Source organism: Lepisosteus platostomus, chromosome 27 (assembly GCF_059453375.1).
Source record: "Lepisosteus platostomus isolate fLepPlt1 chromosome 27, fLepPlt1.hap1, whole genome shotgun sequence".
NCBI classification, from domain to species: Eukaryota; Metazoa; Chordata; class Actinopteri; order Semionotiformes; family Lepisosteidae; genus Lepisosteus; species Lepisosteus platostomus.
In genome coordinates, this window is record NC_142637.1 from 3,368,881 (window position 1) to 3,391,211 (window position 22,331).

The 22,331-nt window shown below is 42.7% G+C and overlaps 1 protein-coding gene across 3 annotated transcripts in view; it reads right to left on the reverse strand.

Annotated features, from left to right (window-relative positions):
• Positions 1-22,153, reverse strand: part of palm1a (paralemmin 1a) — a 53,209-nt gene extending 31,056 nt beyond the window's left edge. The window contains exons 1-2 of one of the 3 annotated variants that reach the window (XM_088621688.1): positions 21,557-22,153; positions 1,355-1,400 (exon numbers count right to left, since the gene is read on the reverse strand). In XM_088621688.1, coding sequence (XP_088477814.1) covers positions 1,355-1,400; positions 21,557-21,561 — 51 coding nt within the window. In that variant the 5' untranslated portion in view covers positions 21,562-22,153. The remainder of the gene's footprint in view (positions 1-1,354; positions 1,401-21,556) is intronic. The other 2 variants (XM_088621690.1, XM_088621691.1) reach the window with 2 other exon arrangements.
• Between the last annotated feature and the right edge of the window lie 178 nt (positions 22,154-22,331).

Genomic DNA, 22,331 nt, shown 5'->3' on the forward strand with positions numbered 1-22,331 from the left:
TTAAGCTAAATTTAAAATGATCATTGCAGGAAACATGAATATCGGCACACCCCTAGTTTCCACATGCCAGTAGCCTGTAGCAGAGACTGAGTAGCAATGTGGCTGTAGAAAGAGGGAAAAGGAGCATTGATTAAAGAAAGAGGGTGACGAGTGAGTGACATGGACATAGAAAGAAAAAGATAAACATGATAAAGCTTGATAAACCAAGGAGTAAGGCGAGGTGTGTGTAGCACGACTGTGTGCAATTTATATACTTGAGTGCTGAGGTCTGCATGCTTGCTTTGGCAGCATTGCACTGGTCTGGAAAGCTGTGCCAGTGCAGCATTAATGAAATGAATGAAATAGCCAGAGAGAGAGAGAGCAGAAACAGGAGGGATAGAATGATCCAGAGATCATCTGGTGAAGGTCTGTTGCAGGCGGAAAGCGATAGGGCTATACGATTTATTCTTCAGAGCAGAAAATCACAGAGTATTTCCATAATTGTTGGGTGCAGATCTGTAATGTACTTTGATGTGTGTGTGTGTTGGAAGGCTGGATCAATGCATGCATTAGAGTGCATTACTTCTGTTCTAGTCTTGTCCCGGGATGATTAGAGACTGGTGGGGAGGAGTTGGGGGTGCAGGGGAGATGGGGCGGGGGGGGGGGCCTGAATACAATCAGCACTTCTAAAACACATTCCGCCAGAACCTGGAGATCACATTACAAGACACAAGGGGAAGGAGGGGGGTCTGTTTCTTCTTGCATTTTCTCAGATCGCCACTGTTAAAATTGAAAGGAAATGTAGGTGAAGACTGTGGGCTTGAGTGCATATTGGCTGGGGGGAACAATAATCTACCCTGGTTTACAGTGATTGACATCTGCACCTGCCAATCAGACCCTTGCAAGCATTGGGTGGCTTGTCTTGTGCAACAGAAGTGTTCAGTTTGTGCCGCTGGAAATTTTTGCCTTGGCTCTTGTGATCCTTATGGTTCAACTGGGTTACAAATGGCAAAATGTGGGCATTGCCCATTAAGTACACACATGGGCATAACAGCCCTATCCCATCATTCACTGCTTTGCACCCCTTCCTCAACATCATCACCCTTGCAGCATATCAGGTCCAATAGCCTCAGATCCTACCAGAAACTAGTCCTTACAATGAATGGTTTTTAGACAAAACTATTATTCTGCAAGAGCTGGGGACAACATATTTGAAAATGCAAGGGCTTTAAATAAAAGTCTGACAGACGTCGGGTGTCCCTGACGTTCTGAGCGCTGTGGTGAGCTGGGTGCTTTTGTTCCATGGGCTACGTGTATGGACTGGGTTATGCGCTCTGTTCTGAGAGGAAACGCCTTGGGAAAGTTGATCACTCACCGCTATAGCCTGGAGTCTCTCCTGCTGTGTCAATGCCTCAGACATCCTGTGGAAAAGAGAAAGCAACAATCTTAGCCGAGAAACGAATACACAAAGGAGAGGACATCAGAAACAGCCTCTGACACAATAATCTGCTGAAGCGCTCTGTGTAACTGCAGGCCTGCTGATGCGGTCAGGATTGCAGAGTGTCTGTCCTTTCCCACTTTAAAAGAATTGGAAAGCTGCAGAGGAAAGAGCGGTACTGGAAATCTGAGGAGGAAAGAGTTAAGTTCCTTCCTCTTTCCAGTCTTACACTCTTATCCTTGACCTCCGACACATACATATACATAGTACGGTGGCTACAGATCACATTTTATTTCGCTTACAGAAACATTTCAATTTGCCCTGCACTCCATCACGAACTGTACTGGACTGCAGATTTGCAGGGCACAGCCCGTGTTCACCCGGTGCATTTAAGTGTAACAAAATTCAAAAGCAAATGCCAAAATTACCATCACAGAACAGCAATCTCGGGCATTTGACAGACTAACACTCCCCCCTTCAGCTGTTACATTTCCATAAAAGACTGGGAGTTAACGCTTGGAATTTAACAAATCTGAATTGGGTCCTTGAGTGAATTTTTTGTTGGCTGTTTTCAGTTTAGATCTGAAGCTTACTCAAAATTTGTTTTGTTTTTTTAGCTTTCACCATGCTTCCCTGTAACAGACCTAGTGGTAAAATATTGGAGATAAAACACTGATCAGATGGGTCGTCGTTCCTGTCATTTGAAAGCTCACATGATAATTCTTTGTATCATGGTTCATCCCACCTCTCCACACTTTACCACGACAGCAACAGGCTTTTGCTTTATTGTACCACTGTAAATATCTATGCAAACACCTTATAGATGGTTAAAGAATGAAAGTAGTTTCATTTTGTTGGTCTGGTTAGCTGTAGAGAAGGCACATTCTTGGAAATTGCTGGAAGGACAGGAGGGTGGTGTGGTTTTTTCAACCTTGCAATTTAAAAGGGTTAACATATGCCTTATCAGAACCAGGGACAGGATCATGTCTGATTTAAATTAAACTGCAGCTTCACCACACACACTCGCTTGTTTAAAAAAATAAAAATGCTAGTGGACTGGTGGCTGGAACATCTAGATTTCTGCTGCAAGGAAGACGAACCAAAATCAATACTGTGATCTTTAAAATATCTACCAAAATAGCCACGTCAGGGAGATTCTCTGCCTTTGCTGTTGCATAGATATGTGTGATGGCAGAGGTTGTGTCTTGAAGGCAGGCTTTATCTTCAGGCTCAGCTAAGCAGAAGGGAGGTAAGTTTTGAAAAAGATTATGAGCTCCTCCTTGAGCATCAGAACACTCATTTTTTTGGCAGGAGGTAGGTGGTCAAGTCATTTATCCCTCAGTGGTCACTACACCTAACACCCTTCTTCTTTATTAAAAGTATTGGGGATGTCCACTCTGCACTAGTACAACAACGTCTGCATCTAGCATGTTTTAGAGATGTTTTTCCTCAGTGCCTTGTTAGTTACAGGAGTGTGACCCACTGGCTGCCTGACAGGTGTCATCAGTTTTGCATCAATGCAGTGTGTTAATATGGAGAACCTGTGAAAGTCCTCCTGAGAGGCTACAAACATGGACAAGTAGATCTTAAAAGGTGTCCTGGCAAGTCCCACAGCTTTTAAAATTCAGAGGGAAAAAATACTACAGTTACGGGTCACGACAAAGTTATGAACGGCAGGAGACATTCACTGGCTGCAGCATTTCTCCAATTTAATTGAACCCAGATTAACAAAGAACAGATTTTGAAGAAGCCCCTTGATTCCTTTTAAACACAAGACTGTTCTGAATGGCTGTGACAGAGCCTCTCACATTTGTTATACAGTTATTGCTGAAGTAACGCAGAGATCATGTGGTTCTGAGAGCCTGCGGCTCAATTTATTAACCCTCTCCAAGAATGAAAAAGAAATGTGAATGAAAAAACAGACCCCAAAGCTTTTTCAGGTTGCTGAACTGAGGGTGTAAATCTTGCCAATATTCTGCTGACACAACTGCTTTGATATTAAGTTAAAGGATCACAGCTCTAGTAGTGTGACAGAGAACTATTCAACACAAATTACTAAAGTTTACACTGCACTGTATTTGTTTGACAGTGACAGCTGAGAATGCACTTTAGCTAGTTAGTAATACCTGTCCCTGAAATAGATTTAATGTTAATATATGGGAACAATCTTTTCAATTAAAGCATACACATCTCTCCACATAGCCCAGATGAAAAGAAAACAGGACATAAAATTTCATTTGAACGTTTTTTTCTAACTGAGCCATTTAAAAGGGAGTGTCACCAGATTATAAAATTGGATTCCTCCTGTTTTCACCATTCTTCACTGCTTAGTATCCCTCACAGCCAGTAGAATGCATTCTATGTCCTGTAGATTAGAATTTACAACTCATATTTGTTCTAAAAAGTAATAATTGATACATAATAATTATTACAACAAGCAATAACAGTTTACATAAAAATGCCAGGACGATAAAAGGCAGGTTTCCCACTCCCTCTGTAAGACCCCAGTGAGATCTCAGGGAGGGATGGTTCTCAGTGTGTGGCGTCAACACTCTAGAGAACAAAACGAGGTCAAGCCCTGACCTTTAGAAGGGCCAAAGAAATGATTTCATCTCGTTCTACTGCCTGTGTGTCGGTTTACATTAGTCCCAGCCAAAAAAAAAACCCCAACGAGGTCGGAAATCGAAATCTGGGATTTACAAAGCCGAGCTTAAGAAGGGAAGAAAGACAAATCGGGTCGACTATAAAATGTGGTGATGTGAAAGAAAAGGCCAAGTTACAGATTGCGCCTTTTTTATCACATACTGCCACCACAGAATAAGTCATTATCGGTGAAGGAAAAGGATTTTACACTTAGCAGGGTAATGGGAAAACAAGTCAGGAGACTGGTGTTAGAGCCCAGTGGCTCATCTTGGCCATCAGTCTCATGTTAAGCACTTTATGCCAGTGGGACAGGAAGAAGACATTTGCCAGGCAGATGCCTTGACTGAGCGTTTTTCCCCCACTCAGACAAATTGTTGGCTGTCTTGCCCTCGGTACAGGGAGGTGTTATTATTAAACTCTTTTGTAAAAAACGTATAAAGTTTCACGTCCATTCCTCCTTGCCCTTGAAAATCAGACTGACTTCCATGTGTGTCCATTTATTGTTGAACAAATATAAAAAACGCCTTCTGATGGACATATTGAGGAAGACATGTGTTTCTTGGTTTTAGTGACCAGCTTATTCAAATTGTAGAGCTCAAACGGACACATAGATTGAAGTAGATGTCTGGAAAGAAACAGTTGTCATGAGATCAGGACACAAGACCACCGGGTAAAGAGCTCTGAATTGTGAAGAATACAAAAAATTCTTTAGCACCAGCCCTCACTACAACAAGACTCAATAGCTGCCTCAATGCATTTCCAAAAGGGTCATAAGACAGTCACCTCGTGACAGTGGCTTGTCATTGGGCCTCTCCTGCTCTTGGCGCTACTGGCATCCGATTACCGATCCCAAGTGGAGGTTATAAAAACAGCTCCTCTCATTGTTTCAGTGAAAGACGAGAAGAGAGGGCTATTGGAATGCTGGAATGTCTTTGCTCTCTAAGACATGTGCTTTCTGTCTCTAAGGGGACCCCTCCTTATAATAGAGACCACCTGTAAAAATAGAACGCCAGTTTCAATAGATCCAAAAAAAACAGTTGGTGGGACAAGAGGGAAGAAGGAAAGGAGAGGGGAGATTTTCCTTTGCAATTTGGCCAGCTTGATGTCTCTATTTTCCAGTTTAATCCACAAGAATGCAAGCAAAGGTTGTACATGACAAGATTCTATGCACTTCAGCCTTCGTTTGGGAATATAAGCCAGAGGAAAAAAACGCACACTTGAACTACTGACACTGAGGGCTTGTCCACATGTCTGCATGATCAGGGGAGCCTAAAAATACTCAGTTTAAGACAAACACGCTCTGCCATTGGCTCATTACAAACGAAGCCTGCTTGTGTGTGAAATCAACACTGCAAACTGGCAGGGAGTTCAAACAAGACGAATTCCTCCTTATGGTATGCTGTTGAGAGTAATGATTCTTTGATCATTATTCCTTTTCAGCCGAGATCTTAATACAGGTCAGCTGTGCTTCAGGCAAGAATATGTAATTTTAATGCAAGGCTGGTTTCTGTATTGAAGGAGTGAGGATGGTTTAGTAGTAACACTGTAACCGAGACGAAAGTAGGGGTGCAAATTGGGGAGCTTGGAGGAGGCAGTAGAATGGCAGGAAAATGGATGAGGTAAGTAGCTACTAAAGGGAGGTTCCTTTGTGAAAATTACCTTTATGAACCGAATTGACTAATTGAAGGGGAGTATTTCTCAAAGTCTAATAGAATGTTCCCTTTCTTTAACAGGTTCTAATCAGCCTGTAAAATAAAACAAGCAAATAGCTTATGTCTGTCCCTGAGCAGAGAATGACAAAGCAGTTGGATTTATTCCAGGATTTTCCTGCAGCTTGTCACATACATATGCCGACATCAAGTGCTAAATACTTTAAACTGATCTTTTCAGTCAAACTGCAAAAATTATATATTTTAACAGTAACTGAAACCAATCGAACAGCGATGCAACCAAAATCCTATTTGTTTCCTTGTAAGATCACACCCAACGGGCAGGATTCTGGGAGATAATGCTTTACCATTCATATTTTACAGCTGACTGTATGCGTCTGTATTGTTGGAAGCTCTTGGACCTACAAAAGTGAAAATCAGAAGTCTCTGGGCATTCACTAACAGCCACAAGCTCACTGCTTTTGTCACATGCATATTTTCTGAGAAGAGCAACAGATACCAGGGTTCAGCATTTTTTTAAGCAGCTTCTCCTGAAAGAGTATTTTGTTGTTTATGACATTTTTATAGTCTTCATTTTAGAAGCAGAACTGAGTAATCTGAACGCATGTCTCCCCAGCTGGTGAGTGGAGAGTAATCCAACACAAGACACTAGCCCTTTGTTGAGATTTCCAGCATTAACTCTGCATGAACAACACACAACCGTTCCAAATTCTGCTGCACATGTCATCTAGCACAACTGCAATAAGACCTCTATACATGCCTGGCAGTGTACTGTAGCTACATTCCTGTATCAGGAGCTGATAGATTTTACCTGAACAGAAGACTTTCATTTTAAAGGGCAACATCACAGTGGACTGTCAAATATTGGGATGGCACATACTGTGCATATGGACGTAAGTCTAAAAAACACTCTAAGCCAATGAACTTTTTTGTTGCTCAATGGAAGTCAGCAATTCTATACTATATAAATAAATGGTTGTATACTCTATAAATGACTGTTTTTTCACCCAAAACCCAGAAAAAATGTTTTAAAAGCACTACAATTTTACTGCTGTTTGTCATAGCTGAATACGAATACAAAGCTATTGTCTAAATATGCTTTATGCATTATTACAAAAACCACTATCACAACATGAAGTATGGCAGTCTAAATAATTAGCAAATTACTACATTTTCTGCTACAGAAAATGTAGCAGAAAAATGTTAAATATTCAAGCAGATCAGTCTCTTTCTAAGACGAGCTGAATTTGATTTCTGGTTTAAATTTTTGTTCCATAGAAAAGATCTTTAGATGTGCCTGTGACCTTGTTTAAGAGGTTTACCCTACCAACAGGCTCTCCGTAGTAATTTGGAAAACGAAATTCCATTAAAATTAAACGTGTACCACTGTCATTACATGAGAAATCAAACGATTAGGACTTTTAAACTGGTTTTAAGTGACGAACTCTGCATGAATTGCAAAGTTTTATGGCAAATCGTGAATAAGTTTGCAATTTTACCTTACTGGATTCCTTCAACTTTATTACCGTAGATGAAATTCAATAACCGCGCTTGACTCCCAGCCCTCCTGTGCCCTCAGAAACACGGGTCGTATTTGAAACACACCCTAGCAGGAGGAGTGAGAGGTGAATGGAATGCCTTCAAGGCGAGCAGAGAACTGCAGGCATGGGCTGGGGGTCAGAGGTGAGAGTGGGCATTCAGAGGTCGCTGCGCGAGGGAGGAAGTGTGGCGTCGATCGAGTCGCGCGCGTTTTCTGCTCTGCTGCCTGCCAGCTTGAAGCCACATTACTTCCATGTGGGCAAACAGCCGCAGGATGCCTGGCATGGGGACAGAAGGAAGCAGCTGACGGGGAGAAAAGGAGATGGAGGGAGATGAACGAGAGGTTAAAATCTAAGCTACAGCAGCTTTCAGATTTCTTCCTGGTCTTCTACAGCCTGTCTTGGAAAAGCCCTCTGTGACCAGAGGAGCAGCCAGAAAAGTCCGACCAGGCTAATTTCTCTGTACTGTCCAGGATTGCGGTGGAGTTGCTTATGTTAAAAACCTTCAGCTTACTAAAACAATGCATCCTACTCACAATGCCTTCAAACTGTGACTTTTTAAAAAATGCAGTCTCAATGTCATTTTATATCCATGTGTCTGACAGTCGGGAAAGTGTTCCAGAACAACCCCCAAGAACCAGGAAAAAAATATATATTTTCCCTAAAATTATCCACATTTCCCTTTTTGCTTATAAACACATACTTGCATTTCAGATCTGTTCTAATTGAAGACTGCCACATTAAGCTGCAGTGCAATGCTACAGCTGTGCGTGGGAGCAGTTTGTCAAAATAATTTGTGTGGATGTGTGTATTTGATGAGCAAAAACTGAAATAATTGTCTGATTTAAGTGACACATAGCTGTGGCACTATCCAGGTACTGTGTCTATTTGATGAAAGTGTCTAATACCATGATTGGGGTTTAGAAATATCTGGAGAGTTCTTGCATGAACAGTGCAGTGTTTTTTTTCACTAAAATATAATTATTAAAATGCTCATTGGAGCTTTCAGTTTCCATTCTATTTCCATTTTCCAACTGCTCCTACCAATTCAGAAATGAGGGGGAGCTGGAGCCTATCCTAGCAAGCAACAGGTGGGGTACACACTGCAACAGGTGGGGTACACACTGGATGGGACACCAGTCCATCACAGGTCACACACCAGGGCCGGTTTTCCAAAAAGCCCTTTAACAGTATGTCTTTGGATTGTGGGAGGCATCCCACGCTAATGCAGGGAGAACATACAAACACCATGCACATCACACCCCATATTTGGAATTAAACCCAGGGCTCCAGCACTGTGAGGCACCAAAGATAACCACTGCACCACCATGTCAACCGCATTTCAGTTTATTTCAACTATCTAAAACAGTGGTTCTCTGTCCTGTGCAGGAGACCCCTGTGTCTGCTAGTTATACAGTAAATGCCTGTAACTAATTTGTTTCCTTGTTTAATTTTTGAATAGTGTTTATTATTTACCTGTAGTGTGTAGAAATATATTGTGAAAACCAATTTCCATAGTGTCGGGTCCTTTATAATTTTACATGTTTTTCCTGAATTCAGTATCTATGTCCTCTGTGGTCATGGATCCCAAGTTTCCATGACAAAGCTCCACAGAGATCTCCACCGCCACTGTCCTCTGAAGAATGTACTTCCCTTTAAAACCTTTTCCCTTCACAGTACAATCCCCCTACTAACTCCTCAAGGGATCCATTATTCTAGAAACAGCAGGAAGCAGTCGTTCTGCTGTATTGTGTTTTGGTCTTCCTCATCTTTACCCAGATGTGGTTTAAACAGTATTTTGTCACAACTGAGCAGATGTCCCAGATGACCCTGCCCTTGTATTCCAAAGGCTTCACTTCCTGGGCTAAACTAAAATGTAAACCTTGTGCGCTACTATCAGATCTGCTACACAGTAATACATCCATCCATTTTCTAATTCCTCCGTCCAAACCAGGGTCGCAATGGAGCTAGAGCCTATCCAGGCAAGCAACAGGTGCCAGGGGGGGGATACACCCTGGATGGGACACCAGTCCACCCCAGAGCAGACACACAAACACGCCCACATACAGTACTCATGAGCACACTCACATCAGGGCCAATGTTTCCAGCAGCCAGTTAACCTCCTATTCATGAGCCAGTTACCCTACCAGTACGTCTTTGGACTGTGGGAGGAAACCTGAGCATCCAAGGGAAACATACAAACTCCTCTTAGACAGCACCCCAAGTCTGCAATTGCACCCATGGCCCCAGTGCAACTTCTTCCGACTCAAAGCAACATTGCCCAAGTGTTCCAGTTGGATGGGTCCCTTTGAAGAGAGGCCAGGATTGATGTAACTGCAGCCCTGTTAATGAACCATTTATAAGGAAACAATCTGACTGGATCGCTCTTGGTTATGCTGCCACTTTAGGTCATCTACCAGAGGGAAAAGGTTAAATATAGCCCAAAAGGGTTTAATAAAATAGGTACCTATAAGCTATGTGTATCCATGTTGTAGAATTTAAGTGCTCATAGGTCTTTGCTTATTGTAATTATCTTTCCTGCCATTTTGTTTCTTATGACAATTAAATGTCTGTAGATTTAGTCTGTAGCAATGAAAACATTATGAAGCAATAAGGTATGCATTTAATTTTATAGCGTCAGCTACTCTGTGCGTCCTACTGTGTGAATTTGGTACAATTTCTCCTTGCTGGGTCATGACGTGAGGTCATGGGCACAGGTTTGGTCCAACATAACCATAGGCGTTTCCAATTTAGAGCAAAGTTCAGCCAGAAAATAGATACTAAGGCTCACCAAAGAGTGCAGCTGCAATGTGGAAATCCCACTCCATACCTCACGAATAACCTCTAAATAAAGCAGTGTACAGCCTTCATGAGCCAAGATCCACAGTGACTGACAACAGTCTCTGCAACACTAACAATGTACGTAACAATAACAAGAACTGCAAACTTTTAACACTCGATTTTGAATCCTTTACAAAAGAAAGTACCTAGAACCTCAGTGCATATTTTAAATTGATGAAATGAAAAAAAAACCTATCAAATGTCTACACTTGAGAAAATAATTAGATTAGTTAAATAGTTGAGACTTTAAGCTGAAATGAAAACCAGAAGGCTGTGCTGTCCTCAAGGTCTGGAATTTAACATCTCATTGAGTTTTAGTGCTATGGAAATAACTATAAGAACTGGTTTCATGATACACTCAAAATTGAAGGAATTTGACCAAAAGCTAGAAGTCATCCTCTGGCATATGTACTGTTAACTGCGGCTCACAAACTGGATATATAATAGTAACCAGCGGAATACCTGGAAAATATCTGAAGTCCTTTTCGAGGCCCTGAAACACTTTCCCTAACTTTCTGACAAATTGTTCTTATTGCGGTTTCTTTGTTTCTCTAACCAGTACATCACATGTTTTCCAGTACCGTAACAGAACGTCCTGGGGTAATGAGTTCCAGGAACAAGAGTCTGGGTCAGCGGAGAACACACTCCAGAATCATGAAGGAGTCTTTCACGCTACATGTTCAACAGAGCTGTGCCACGGGACAAAGCGCACAGAACACTAAAGGGGTTTCTGTATATCGCTGTGGGAGACAGCCTTCTGGATCGTTTATTATAATTAGGAAATTGACAAGGTTAATTCCTAACTGGTGCCTCTTTCTGCTCTGCCGCAGTGGTTCATGTCTGTCTGTGAACTAAGACAGTGTAGTATATGTATGCAGTTCCGAGGTACAGTTGATTTCTAGAAGGCATTTGGACACGAAAGGATTATGTTATTGGTTATGTTAGTCATTGCTAAAATATCACAAGGTGTTAAAATATACCCCTCAAATTCTTTTCACCCCTAGCACACCCGAGGCCTACACTGCCTAATGAGGAGCCAAAAGAGATGTACAGGAAGTGAAGCAAAAAAAAAACACAAAACTTAAAATGCATTTAAAGCTATTTTGAGAATCAGATCTCTTTCATTCGGGCATGTGATAAAATCGCAACAGTACCCTTAGAGATACCCGTAATTCCTCGGAAGTCACTGATCGATCCGTTTTAATGTTGTTAATACTAGAATTTATGTTCCTGTGTAGATCACCTTGCCAGTAATAACTACGGCATCGGTCATGAAGACACTGAACGGGCTGAATGTTTCCTTTCTCTGATCTAGCCTATTTGTCAGCTGGAAGAAAGTAGTTTCTTTTGTACTGAACTTAATGGGAAAGACCTCAAACCTCCCCAGAAGCGACACCTACAAAAAGGGGTTTGTTACAAAGAAAAAAGACATCTTGGAAGTGTACACAGATAGAAATAAATTAGACATAGCCTAGCAGGGGTTTCAGGCAGGAAACATAGCACGATTGAGGGGAAAGATTGTGAAAATCTCAGCCTTCATGTGGCTACATGGGGAGATGGGAGCCAACCATCGAGAGTCCACAGACAAACAGCTTCACATAATATTTGTACAGATAATACAGGTATATCAGAGAGCGAGGCTGCAGGAGAAATCAGATAAAGCACACAGCTACACCAGTCCTCAGAAGGAGTGTAGTCCTATTGTTTGCTTTACAAGGCCTTATCAGACCTGATCTGGGGTTACCTTGTCCATGTTACAATTAGAAAGTCCCAGATAAGAGCTAACAGAGTGCTCAAATCCCCTTCTTTAACAGCTCTGTTTCCACAAAAAACATTCCAGCCATTCTCCCCAGGAGAGGGAAAGGGCCCGCTGTCCATCATAGTACAGGACAATACCCTCTGCATTAGTGCAACACAATTAGCCTAATGAGGCGTGTCCTGATAATGGCCGATTGTATAAACAATCAGAGGCCAATAAGACCTTGCGGAAATGCTTTAAGTGACGAGTTCGGGCCCAGGGAACAACTGCATTAACCTTCCAGCCCCCAGTGACTATCTATATCCAGCCTGATGCCCACTTTCACAGTGACTGATGGTATAAAAATTGGAAGGCACACCATGCAAAGATCTAAAACTGCATGAGACTGTTTTTAAAATCTCAGCCAGTGTCAAACTGTCAGTGGAATGATCATCAATTTAATTAAAAAAATAAACACCTACAGTACTGTGTAAATAGGTGTTGTGATAACCAATTGGACTCGAAAAAAAAGACATGCAATAGCATTTTACACATTGTCAAAAAAAAATTTCTATTTTCCCCGAGCCTTGCAGACAATCTAATTAATACAGTAAAAATGTTGTGATTTTCTCGATATTTACTAAAATGAGCACAATCTAATAATCCAGCATCTGACTGATCCCACGATAGTGGAAGTGAGATGTGGACGGCACTGTCTCTGTGTCCTTCTACATGGCTTGTCTGCAATAATCTAGCATTGGTTTACTTTTTTATTTGGAATTGGTTTAGGAATCCAGACACACTTTTTCTATTTTTTGCAGCATGCAGTATGCAAGATTGGTCATCATAACATATTGCACAGGAACAGTCACAGAATATTTTGAAATATGAAAAGGAATAGCAATTTCTTTCTGTCTCGGATTAATCTCCGCTCTGGGTTGACGAGTACACAGCAGTGTGGAGAGAGCCTCCCTCGTATAACGTAGCTGGCGTTCTCTTACATTATTAATAAAGAATAAATCACCAAAATTGAAATCTGCAGGGAAAATAACTATTTCTCTGTAGCATTCCATAACTGGCGCTTCATCATCCTCAAGATTGTGCGCTCAAAAGCTCTTATTATGTTTTCTCCCGTTAGGCAGGCTGCCTGATTTTCAAAGCTGTATGTCTCATTAGAACATGACTGAGATACACAACACCACTCGTCTTGAGCTCAGACTCCTAAATCTGGCAAATCACCTGCGTGAAAAAAGCGTACAAAAAAGATGAAGCTTTTCAAAAATACGTAAGGGGAGGGTCGATTAATTTCTAGGAGCGTTCTGGGGGAAATTATGGTTGTCTAGCACCACGAGCCATTTAGATGCCTAGAAATCTTTTTTTTTATTATTGCTCGAGAGGGAAACAAGGATAATGATGTCTTCCCAGAAGGAAAGCGGCGAAAAAAAACCCCGGCATGTGCAGACACTGTCTCCCGCAGTTCAGGTTCAGACGGAGACGAAAGCCACTCAAAATCGAGTGCCGTTGCCAGTTCTGAGTGCTATATCCTCACTCACAAAAATCCCCACTGAACATAGAACATGAGAGGCAAAACATAATGCAAACGCTTTGTGCCCTGGACAACAACAGCCAAATAACTCTAACCGTGGAAGTAAAGGGGTATTAATAATAGAAGACGGTAAAGATGTAGCAAGTATGCAAAATTAATATTTTACACAGATGTTTACAGCAGAAGAGGTCAATAACATCTTCAATTTGCAGAACAGGCTCCGGTAGTACTGGGTAATTTCAGTATACCTGACACTGCACAGGCTGGAGCGACCGAAACCAATAAATCACCAGGGCATGATGGTATTTCCGCAGTCACCGTCGAGTAAATGAGGGATGTTATTAATATTTATACCCCTGGCTAGGATATTACAAACTACAGCTCTCGCTTAGAATGAAAGCTGTTCCTAAAGTATTGGGAGAATTGCAAATGAAACACCAATTTATTAAAAGGGTGATAAAACGTTACCGGAAAATTATAGACCAATACGTCGCACATCTGTTACAGGGAGAGTTGGAGCTACAGTATATTTTAATATAATAGAATAGTGGTATTTTAAGAGACTGATATAGAAAAACGGAGTCCTGTTTAACCAGTAGTCTAGAAGTCTAGAAAAACAACCAGCAAGAATAGGATATTTTATTACCTTTACAGATCAACGTATTATGTATTATTGCTTTTTAAAAAACAGCAATGGATCTTTATTTTATGCTGCATGGCCTTCAGCCAGCTTGTATCTGCTGGGACCAGTATATATTACTCCATCACAGGCAGGTATTCATATTTCCAGCCCAAATGGACTGCATGTGCAAAATCCCACTCATTCACATTCATCAGCTTGGTGCCCTTGCTTACAAGAGCACAAGTGGCTGAATAATGGAGAACCGCAGAACACTGAAGAAAACAAGGCTTCATCATCTCTGTGGAAACAATAATGGCATTTGTAATAACCCCGCATGCAAAACGTTAATCACGTAATCGGGCAACTTTGTCCTAAGCTGTGTTCAGAATGATTGGGTGCACATCAATCAGTTACATCCTTAAAAGTCTCCACAGAACGTTATTCAGGCACATTGAAGCCATCAGACAACAATCAAACTGCCTTTGACACCTAATAAATAAATTACTTTCCAGGGGGGCTTAGAAAATATTTCAAATTAGTGTTGGAAATGAACAGCTTTTCTTTTAAACAACTGATTAGAAAAAGTGCGTTGAGTTGTCATTCTTGCCAAGCGTCGCTTTTAGCAAAATTGGAAGGCTACAAAAGAGCTTTCACGCAAAAACAATCTATGAAATGAAGCGATGACAATACCAGTGTAGAGAGAGTACCTCTTTAACTGGGGACTCAGGGCATCAGCACTGGGAAGTCGCCACTACTCAGATGATTAGAAAAACAATAAAAAAGGAAACTTCACACTGAAAAGCAGTAGGAGGTAGGGGGCCTGCCTGGTAGAGGATTGACTGCTGGGTCATGGGCCTGCATGCTAAATTCTCCCCATCCTTGATCTTAACCTCAACCAAAACGAGCTCCTTGTTGCCCAAACAGTTTTAATCCAAGCAGTCTCCTCACAGGAGACTGCCATATAATATTGTCTCCAAAAAACAAAACCAGAGTACTTGAATTCTCATCATGTGGATAATTGTCCCCACAAATCAAATTGATTTCCAGATAAAATCATTAGGAGGTTTTACACCCTCGCCCATTCTCAGAAATGTTTTTTCAATGGGTTGAATGAAACCAAAAATATTTCGTCCTTTAGTCATCTAATTATTATAGGATTACAAAGCTAAAGGATTGATTCCTTTTAATTGTACCACACCAATTGCTTTAAGGTTTCAGAAGGCTGTTAACCGTTTGCCAACTAGAAAGAGGTCTCTTCCATTATACTAACAATGTGTGTGAGGGGCACTGCAGTAGTGGAATCCCCCAGGATTCATTCCGGACATCTATGGAGATCAAAGGCTTTTCCACATTGCTGGCACACATATTAAGATGGATGAACTCTTACACGAAAGGTCAAGGACTTCACACTTTTCCTCTGGAGACAGAAACAAGACACAAAGCACAGTCCTCCCAGGAGTCAGAATTTACGTCTTATTGATTCAAAGAATGTCTTTTTCAGTCACGTTTTTTTTTTTTAGGGAGTGGAGTCAGATCCCTGGACAGAAAACACAGGCAGTTTCTTCTTGGCACAGTCAGGGAAGTATGTCTTATTTCTCTGCCATTCCTCTTCTGCACTGGCCATTAAGACATTGTGGACTCTACAAGAAAAAACTGAAAAACCCCAAACACTTGTAGGATAAGGATCAACACTTTTCACTCCAGCATTCCTTCTTTTCCTTTTCACAAATAGGAAATGTCCAATGTCCAAAAAACTGTCCATACAAAAGAATATATATTTATTCCACAGCTATTTTTGTTTTTGGTACCTTTAAAATTGCACAGTCCATCCATTTCCCATCAATTTAATTCAATACAGGGTCATAAGGGAGCCAGAGCCTATCCCAGCAAGCAACAGGCAAAAGCCAGGATACACCCTGGGTGGGTGGTCAGTCCATTGCAGGACACACATACACACACACTCACACCAGGGCCAATTTTCCCAGAAGCCCTTTAACCTCCTGGTCCATCTTTGGAATGTGGGAGGAGACAAGAGCACACGGAGGAAACCCACACGAACATGGAGAGAACATACAAATGCCACACAGATGGCACCCCAGGAATTAATCCCAGGGCCTCAACAATGCAAAAGAGCATGTTTATCATCTGGAAAAGATATGGTAAGAAAGACTCCCGAAAATCATCTTCCTGAGTTTGCAGTTTTGGAACTATTACACTGCATCTGCCATCTTTCCAACACACCTTTTTGCATGTTGATGCACAGCCCAGGCTGCTGCATCGTCTCTCCCCTCAGAGCAGTAAATGAAACGGCTTGGAGAACAATGTGTAGCACACTCTTGCAAGACTCCTGACCCTGCCAAGACCTGGGTATCTACAGAATCTCCTCGAGAGCAAGTAAGCACAGACCATTTCAAAATTCGTAAAAGTATCGACAATCTTTACCATGCATTTCTGGAATTTAGAGTTACCACCTCATACCCCAATCTCATCAGATCTTGGAAAGTGAGCAAGACTGGGCTTAGTCAGTACTGGGATAGAAGACCTTCAGGAAAAACCCGGTTGCAGCAGCAAATGATGTTTGTGGTCCAGTAGGTGATGCTCTTTCCTCTGGATCAGAATTTCTAATCCAGTGCCTTGGTAAGACATTGTGCCTCAAGAGGTACCGTCCTGCAGATGTGATTTTAAACAATGTCCTGAATACTAGGTCACTAAAGATCTCATGAGACTGCTTGTAAGAGTTGGGTTGTTAAAGCCAAAGACCTGACTAAGCTCCATAATGGAATTTTGCAAAATTTCCTCTTAATTCAATTGATAAAATAATTAATGATCAGACAAGTGTAGTAGTGCTAGATGCTGCTCTCAGTGATGGATGATGCGTGTTCCATCCCATACACTGGAGAAAGTCTTCTGGGAGTGAAAGATTCATACCAGAGTCTCAGAACTGCAGGAGATCTCATCCATGCAGTGAATTTGCCACACACAGCCCTCTTACGTATTATCTACTGCTGCGAGCGGAGTGACTGTAGAGATTGCTGTGTTTTTTTATAGCCGTTTTGAAAGGAACAAAAACCTGTTGGGCCAACTCGAAGAATGCTGGTTTCTATGGAGACCACCCCATGAAAACTGCTCAGGGAACTTTAGCTGTGGCGGTACTAAAAAAAAAATAACACGAGATCAGGAGAAATCAATAAGCTTCCATCTGAGCACTTTGAACACCACCATAGGCAGGGCAGAGAGTATTGAGGAAGGGGGCTGCTTGGTACTGTGCATACAAAACCCTATTAAAAGGCCAAAAAGATTTTAGTCAGCCTTTAAGTGTACATTTGAATATATTGTGTATTTTTTAATTTAGTAAATTAGTTTAAAAAAGCCATTGAGTATTTTAACATTCTACTTAATTTTACAATTAAATGTGGCCATTCAAGTAGTGAGACATGATGGTGGTCTCCGTACATAAGCCCTTATTTGAAAACTCCATGAGAGCCACCCAGAACATGAATAGGCTATTAGGCTTGTTATCCCTTTTTATCCCATGTGATTTTACTGTTTTTGAACAAGCCTGCATTATCTTAAATGGAACAATTATACTAAGCATAAACAGCTCCAAGTAAAGAAGTGCAGCATCTATTTCATTCTCAACAAAGACAAAAATGCTTTTTGATTGCACTCGTGTTAGGTTTACTGTAATAGAGATGCAGTAACTATATTATCTATATTTGTATACAAAAATATAAATGTGCTCAATAAGACATCTCTCAGACCAGTTATACCTGTGAAAACCTAAATACTCAAGAAAAAGTATCTAATTGATATTAGAAGGTAGAAAAAGCCAGTTGTGTTAAGTTTATTCCCAAAGTCATGTGCATTTGTTTAGCAGTTGCATATAGCTTTTATGGATACATTTGACCTTTTTACAGCACAAAGTAACCAATGTATTTAAACATCTCAGGTGGCAGGGCCTGTTGCTTGGTGGTGTGGCACTAGACCAAATGCAGGTGTTAGGAACCACAGGTACCCTGGGACTACAGGAAGAACAGACACTCTGCCCTGGCACCAAGGCAGTGTGCCAGGCTCATTAAGAAGCTCTCTTTTAACAAGCTTCCCTCTGATCCCACCAAGCGCGTTAATTAAGACTCACCTGTTGGCGCCACCTTTGTTAACAAAGTCTGGGATCCCTGATTTTAATAACCCACTGCACCATTTACTTGAGAACTGCTTTGGAGATACTTAACGAAAATAAGGAATCACTATGATAACTGAGATGGGAAATGGTTTTCAAGGACATATGCTCAATCTAGCCACATCTTGTCATTGATTACTAATATTAAATAAAAGGCAGCTATTCTCACTCTGATGTTAAATAAAACTCCTTAGGTATTTTGCAGTGCATTATTGATCAAAGAACGACAATGCGATCACACAGTGCCAGCGTTAGCTTCTTGTCTGACATGTCAGATTCAGGAAAGGTTAGGTTTTACAGTCCCCATACCCTTCCAGTAACTTCACCAAATTGAGTTTACACAAGGCTGGAGCTCCGTTATCACCCATTTACAAAAACAGACTGAGCAAAAGTGGCACAGTTGTGTCAGCTGGGCGTGGCCTCGTGTAAACTGCTTGCCCACTAGGAGGGCAAGCCAAGCGACTGGCATCACGCAGGACGATCGTGCTGACTTTCAGGCTGGTGATGTGATATACTGTATACTGTACTGTATGTAATGGAGAGGGAGCAAGACAGGTGATCAAGGTTATATGGTGGTTCTTATAAGCTTGCACTCTAGTCCATCTTGTTTCTAGTCCTCTCGTCTTGCTGGAGTGCCGTTGGTCTGTTATGGCGAAAACAAGCCTAATAGCGCGACTCCACAATCACACCCACGGCTGCCTTCGTCACCAAGCTCCACTCCGACATGTTACCATGCTGAAATCTCTGGGCTTGAGTCCAGTACGGCTCAGTTATTCACTCATGTAAAATGACCGAAACCAGTAGCCCGAGATCATCACTGCATGGGTGTGCTTGTGTTTCTTAATTACACGCTTTTTACCATGAGGTTTTCTTCATTAATATACGTTGCGTAACTTATACACTTTTCCATGCATTTTCTACCTGCTTACTCCAATACTGGCCTGCGAGGAAGCCAGAGCCTGTTCCTGCAAAAAACGGGCACGTCCTGGATGTCTCTGGACTGTGGGAGTGAACCAACGCACCTGGACGAAACCACAAACACGGACATGGGGAGAACACACTTATGCTCACTTATTGTAATTTCTATGTACAGTAAAGTACTTTGAATGGTTCTACATAAAAGCAAAGGTTTTATGTGTGAAAAGCATTCTATAAATAAAGATTAATAGACTGTAATGCAACCTCTGAATAAGTATCTGCAGTATACAGTAGGTACATGGACTGTAATTACACACATTTACTCTTGTTACATTCATTTTTGAGACTCAAATACTGCAGGTACAGCCATTGGCATTTGCGTTTGAGTATAATTTACAGCTCTGTGTTTCTGGGTCCTGTTATTTTTAAGGTCTTTTCTAAGGAGCGTTTGGGCCTCTGTCAGACTCACAGCTTAGCAAAGCCACCCTGCAAGAGAGAACTGGCCATTACCGAAGACGTCACTATGGGATTGTAGAAAGCAGGCAGAGTAGTATTCAGCGTTTGTCTGAGTTAAAGAGGAAAGGCTCCCCTCAGCACAGGGCATCTGGAGAGAACAACTGCAGACGTTCAGGTATCCAGGGAGCCCAGAGGGGCTCCAGCAAAGAGTCTTGATTACAGGAATGCGAGCGCAGGCAGGGGATGGGGGGAGCTCTTGTCAGGGGAGTGTGTGTGAGCAGGCACAAAGCTCAGCTGCTCCCCCACCTAGTCTCCAGTCCAGGGGTCTCAGTGGTCACCCTGGCCCTTCAGAAATAGCAGGCGTGAGATCAGAACAGGTCCTCTCCAACCCACCCGTGAAAACCTGCACCCACACATGGGCAGATTTTTTCTTATCAAAAGGGGGGCAAGTCCAACCTATTCGCCACCAGCATCTCTCCAGAGCTTCTGCCAGACTCTTTTGTCCCTGTCATCACTACACATGGTCGCACAGCGCAGGCAAGCCCCCGTCTTTACCACAGCTGCCCCGAGGGCGGGCACAGCTGAAGACTCCAGCCCCATCACTTCCGACTCTTGTCTTGCTGTGACAGACCACACTCATCCTGTGCTTTAACAACTGCAGGCTCAGTGCTGGACATGAGGTGTGGCCAATCACAGAGCAGGGATTTCAGTGGGTCAAGACTGATGGCTGAAACTACACTGATGGCAGGTGACAATGGATATCTAGATGACAAGGATACTGATGGACTGAGAATGTTCGCTGACAGAACCAGACACACTGACATGCTGGCCCACACAGAGATTTATAGGATGGGCACAGGGCACAATGATGGCTCTAATTGATAATGGAGGCACCACCATGAGCAGAAGATAAACAGCAAATGGCTGGGCATCCAAACTAATGGACGCACCAGTTGTATGAAGACATCACTTTTAACAACCACCCTCAACAATAAACAGCCCAGGACCATCTCAGCCCACAGAAAGGATGAGTATGCAGAACATTAGGTCTGAATCAGCATTTGTTGCTGGAAAACAAATCAAAGAAAATCCATTAAAAAAACTGATTTCACCCCACCTCCCTCCCCCCTCAACCCCAACAAACAGGCCCTCACAGCCATATTGGAGCAGCCAATCTCTCAACAGCACGCTGAGAAAATGAAAGCCTGCTCTCCTGCACATACACTCACATTTAGGAGACATCGTTATGCACTTACTGTTCTACTGTACGGCGCTCAAAGCAAACACCGTCGCGAAAATAACATATGACTCCCATTACTGCAGTATTAGTGTTGGGCTGTGTTAGTTACGATTCACAACACAAAGCTAAAAAAAATAATCTATAGATCAATATCTAATTATGCTTCTATCAGGGGCTCCTTGATTCAGTCGTGCGCCTCCTCTATATCGGAACGCCAATAGATTGATCACAGCGGCCAATTCAATGCAATAGCGAGAGCTTTCACGTTTCAGAGGGGAAACATGCGCAGCTGTGATCGAAAGGCTGCCTGCTGGTATTCATCGGTCCGAACCGTCCCCAGCCCTTCTCTACGGGTCTTAAGCATGAAACGGGTTCTGTTATTTATCACGGGCTGTCGCTGCACCTTGCCGGGGCTCTCAAGCCGCGCGATTTGGTGCAATTAACACGCCTAACAGAGCGCGACGTTTTCAGGCGTGCGTCCTCGGGAACGATCAAGGAAAACGCCTTAGCTGAAAAGAAACGCACGCACTACACGGTCCGACATGGAGCAGGGCATACGTGTGAAAGGCGCGCATGGCTCTGATTTTTAAGAGGCAGAAAAAAAAAACAGTGCATCTTTTCGCCTGCTCAGAAAATGGGTGGATGCACGCAGAGCAGTTTAAATCAGTTAAAGGAATTCGCTGCGCTGTGGAGGCAATACCGGAGCTGCAGGAGTACAGCCGTACACATGTTAAACCCAGTACTTACTCCATAGTTCGTCGCCTCTCTGCTTTTCTTTCCTTGACAGCCAATCTGTCCACAAAATCCCTCTTTGGACTTTTTTTTTTTTAATTGCTGCTGGTTGGTGGTTTATCCGCCCTTCTAGCGTAGATCCCGAGCCAGCGTGCTTCTCTTGGCGACCCCCTCCCTTCTGCAGCAGAGAAAATGCGACTCGCTCCTGCCTGCCGAGGTGAACGTGAGTGGGGAGGTCCACTCGCCCTGCTGATGTGACAGTAGCCCTCGGTCTGCGGGGTGGGTGTGTGACAGCACACAGATCCTAGCCTCTATCCGCTATCAGCATCGGAACCTTTCTCTACCCCTCCTCCTTTTTTTTTTTTAATACCGCCTTTTGTTCGCTCCCCGGGCTGTGGTGCTGTGCTCTGCTCTGCTGCTCATACAGTACCACCCGGTCTCGTCAAGAGTGGAGACGGTAAGGCACGCCCCCACCCGGAGAGACTGGGGACACGAACCTAGGAGACAGAGGGGGAGAGACTAAGAAAGAGCGCAGCAAAGGGGGCAGAAGAGATTCGGTTCGCGAGTCCTTGCCCAGAGTCTAAAGCGCCCCTTTGCGCAATCGCATCCTTCTCGATTAGTAAAACGGTCCACCACCACCCTCCAGATGTTATCCATTCTATTCTGCTCAATTATCCAGGATTATTGAAGGAAATCAACGCGCGGGACGTGTTTATCTATCCCGTACATTGGGCGTCCTGCGGAGATAACGGTGGAAGAACCTGCTTAATTCTCCGTTAAGCTCGAAAGG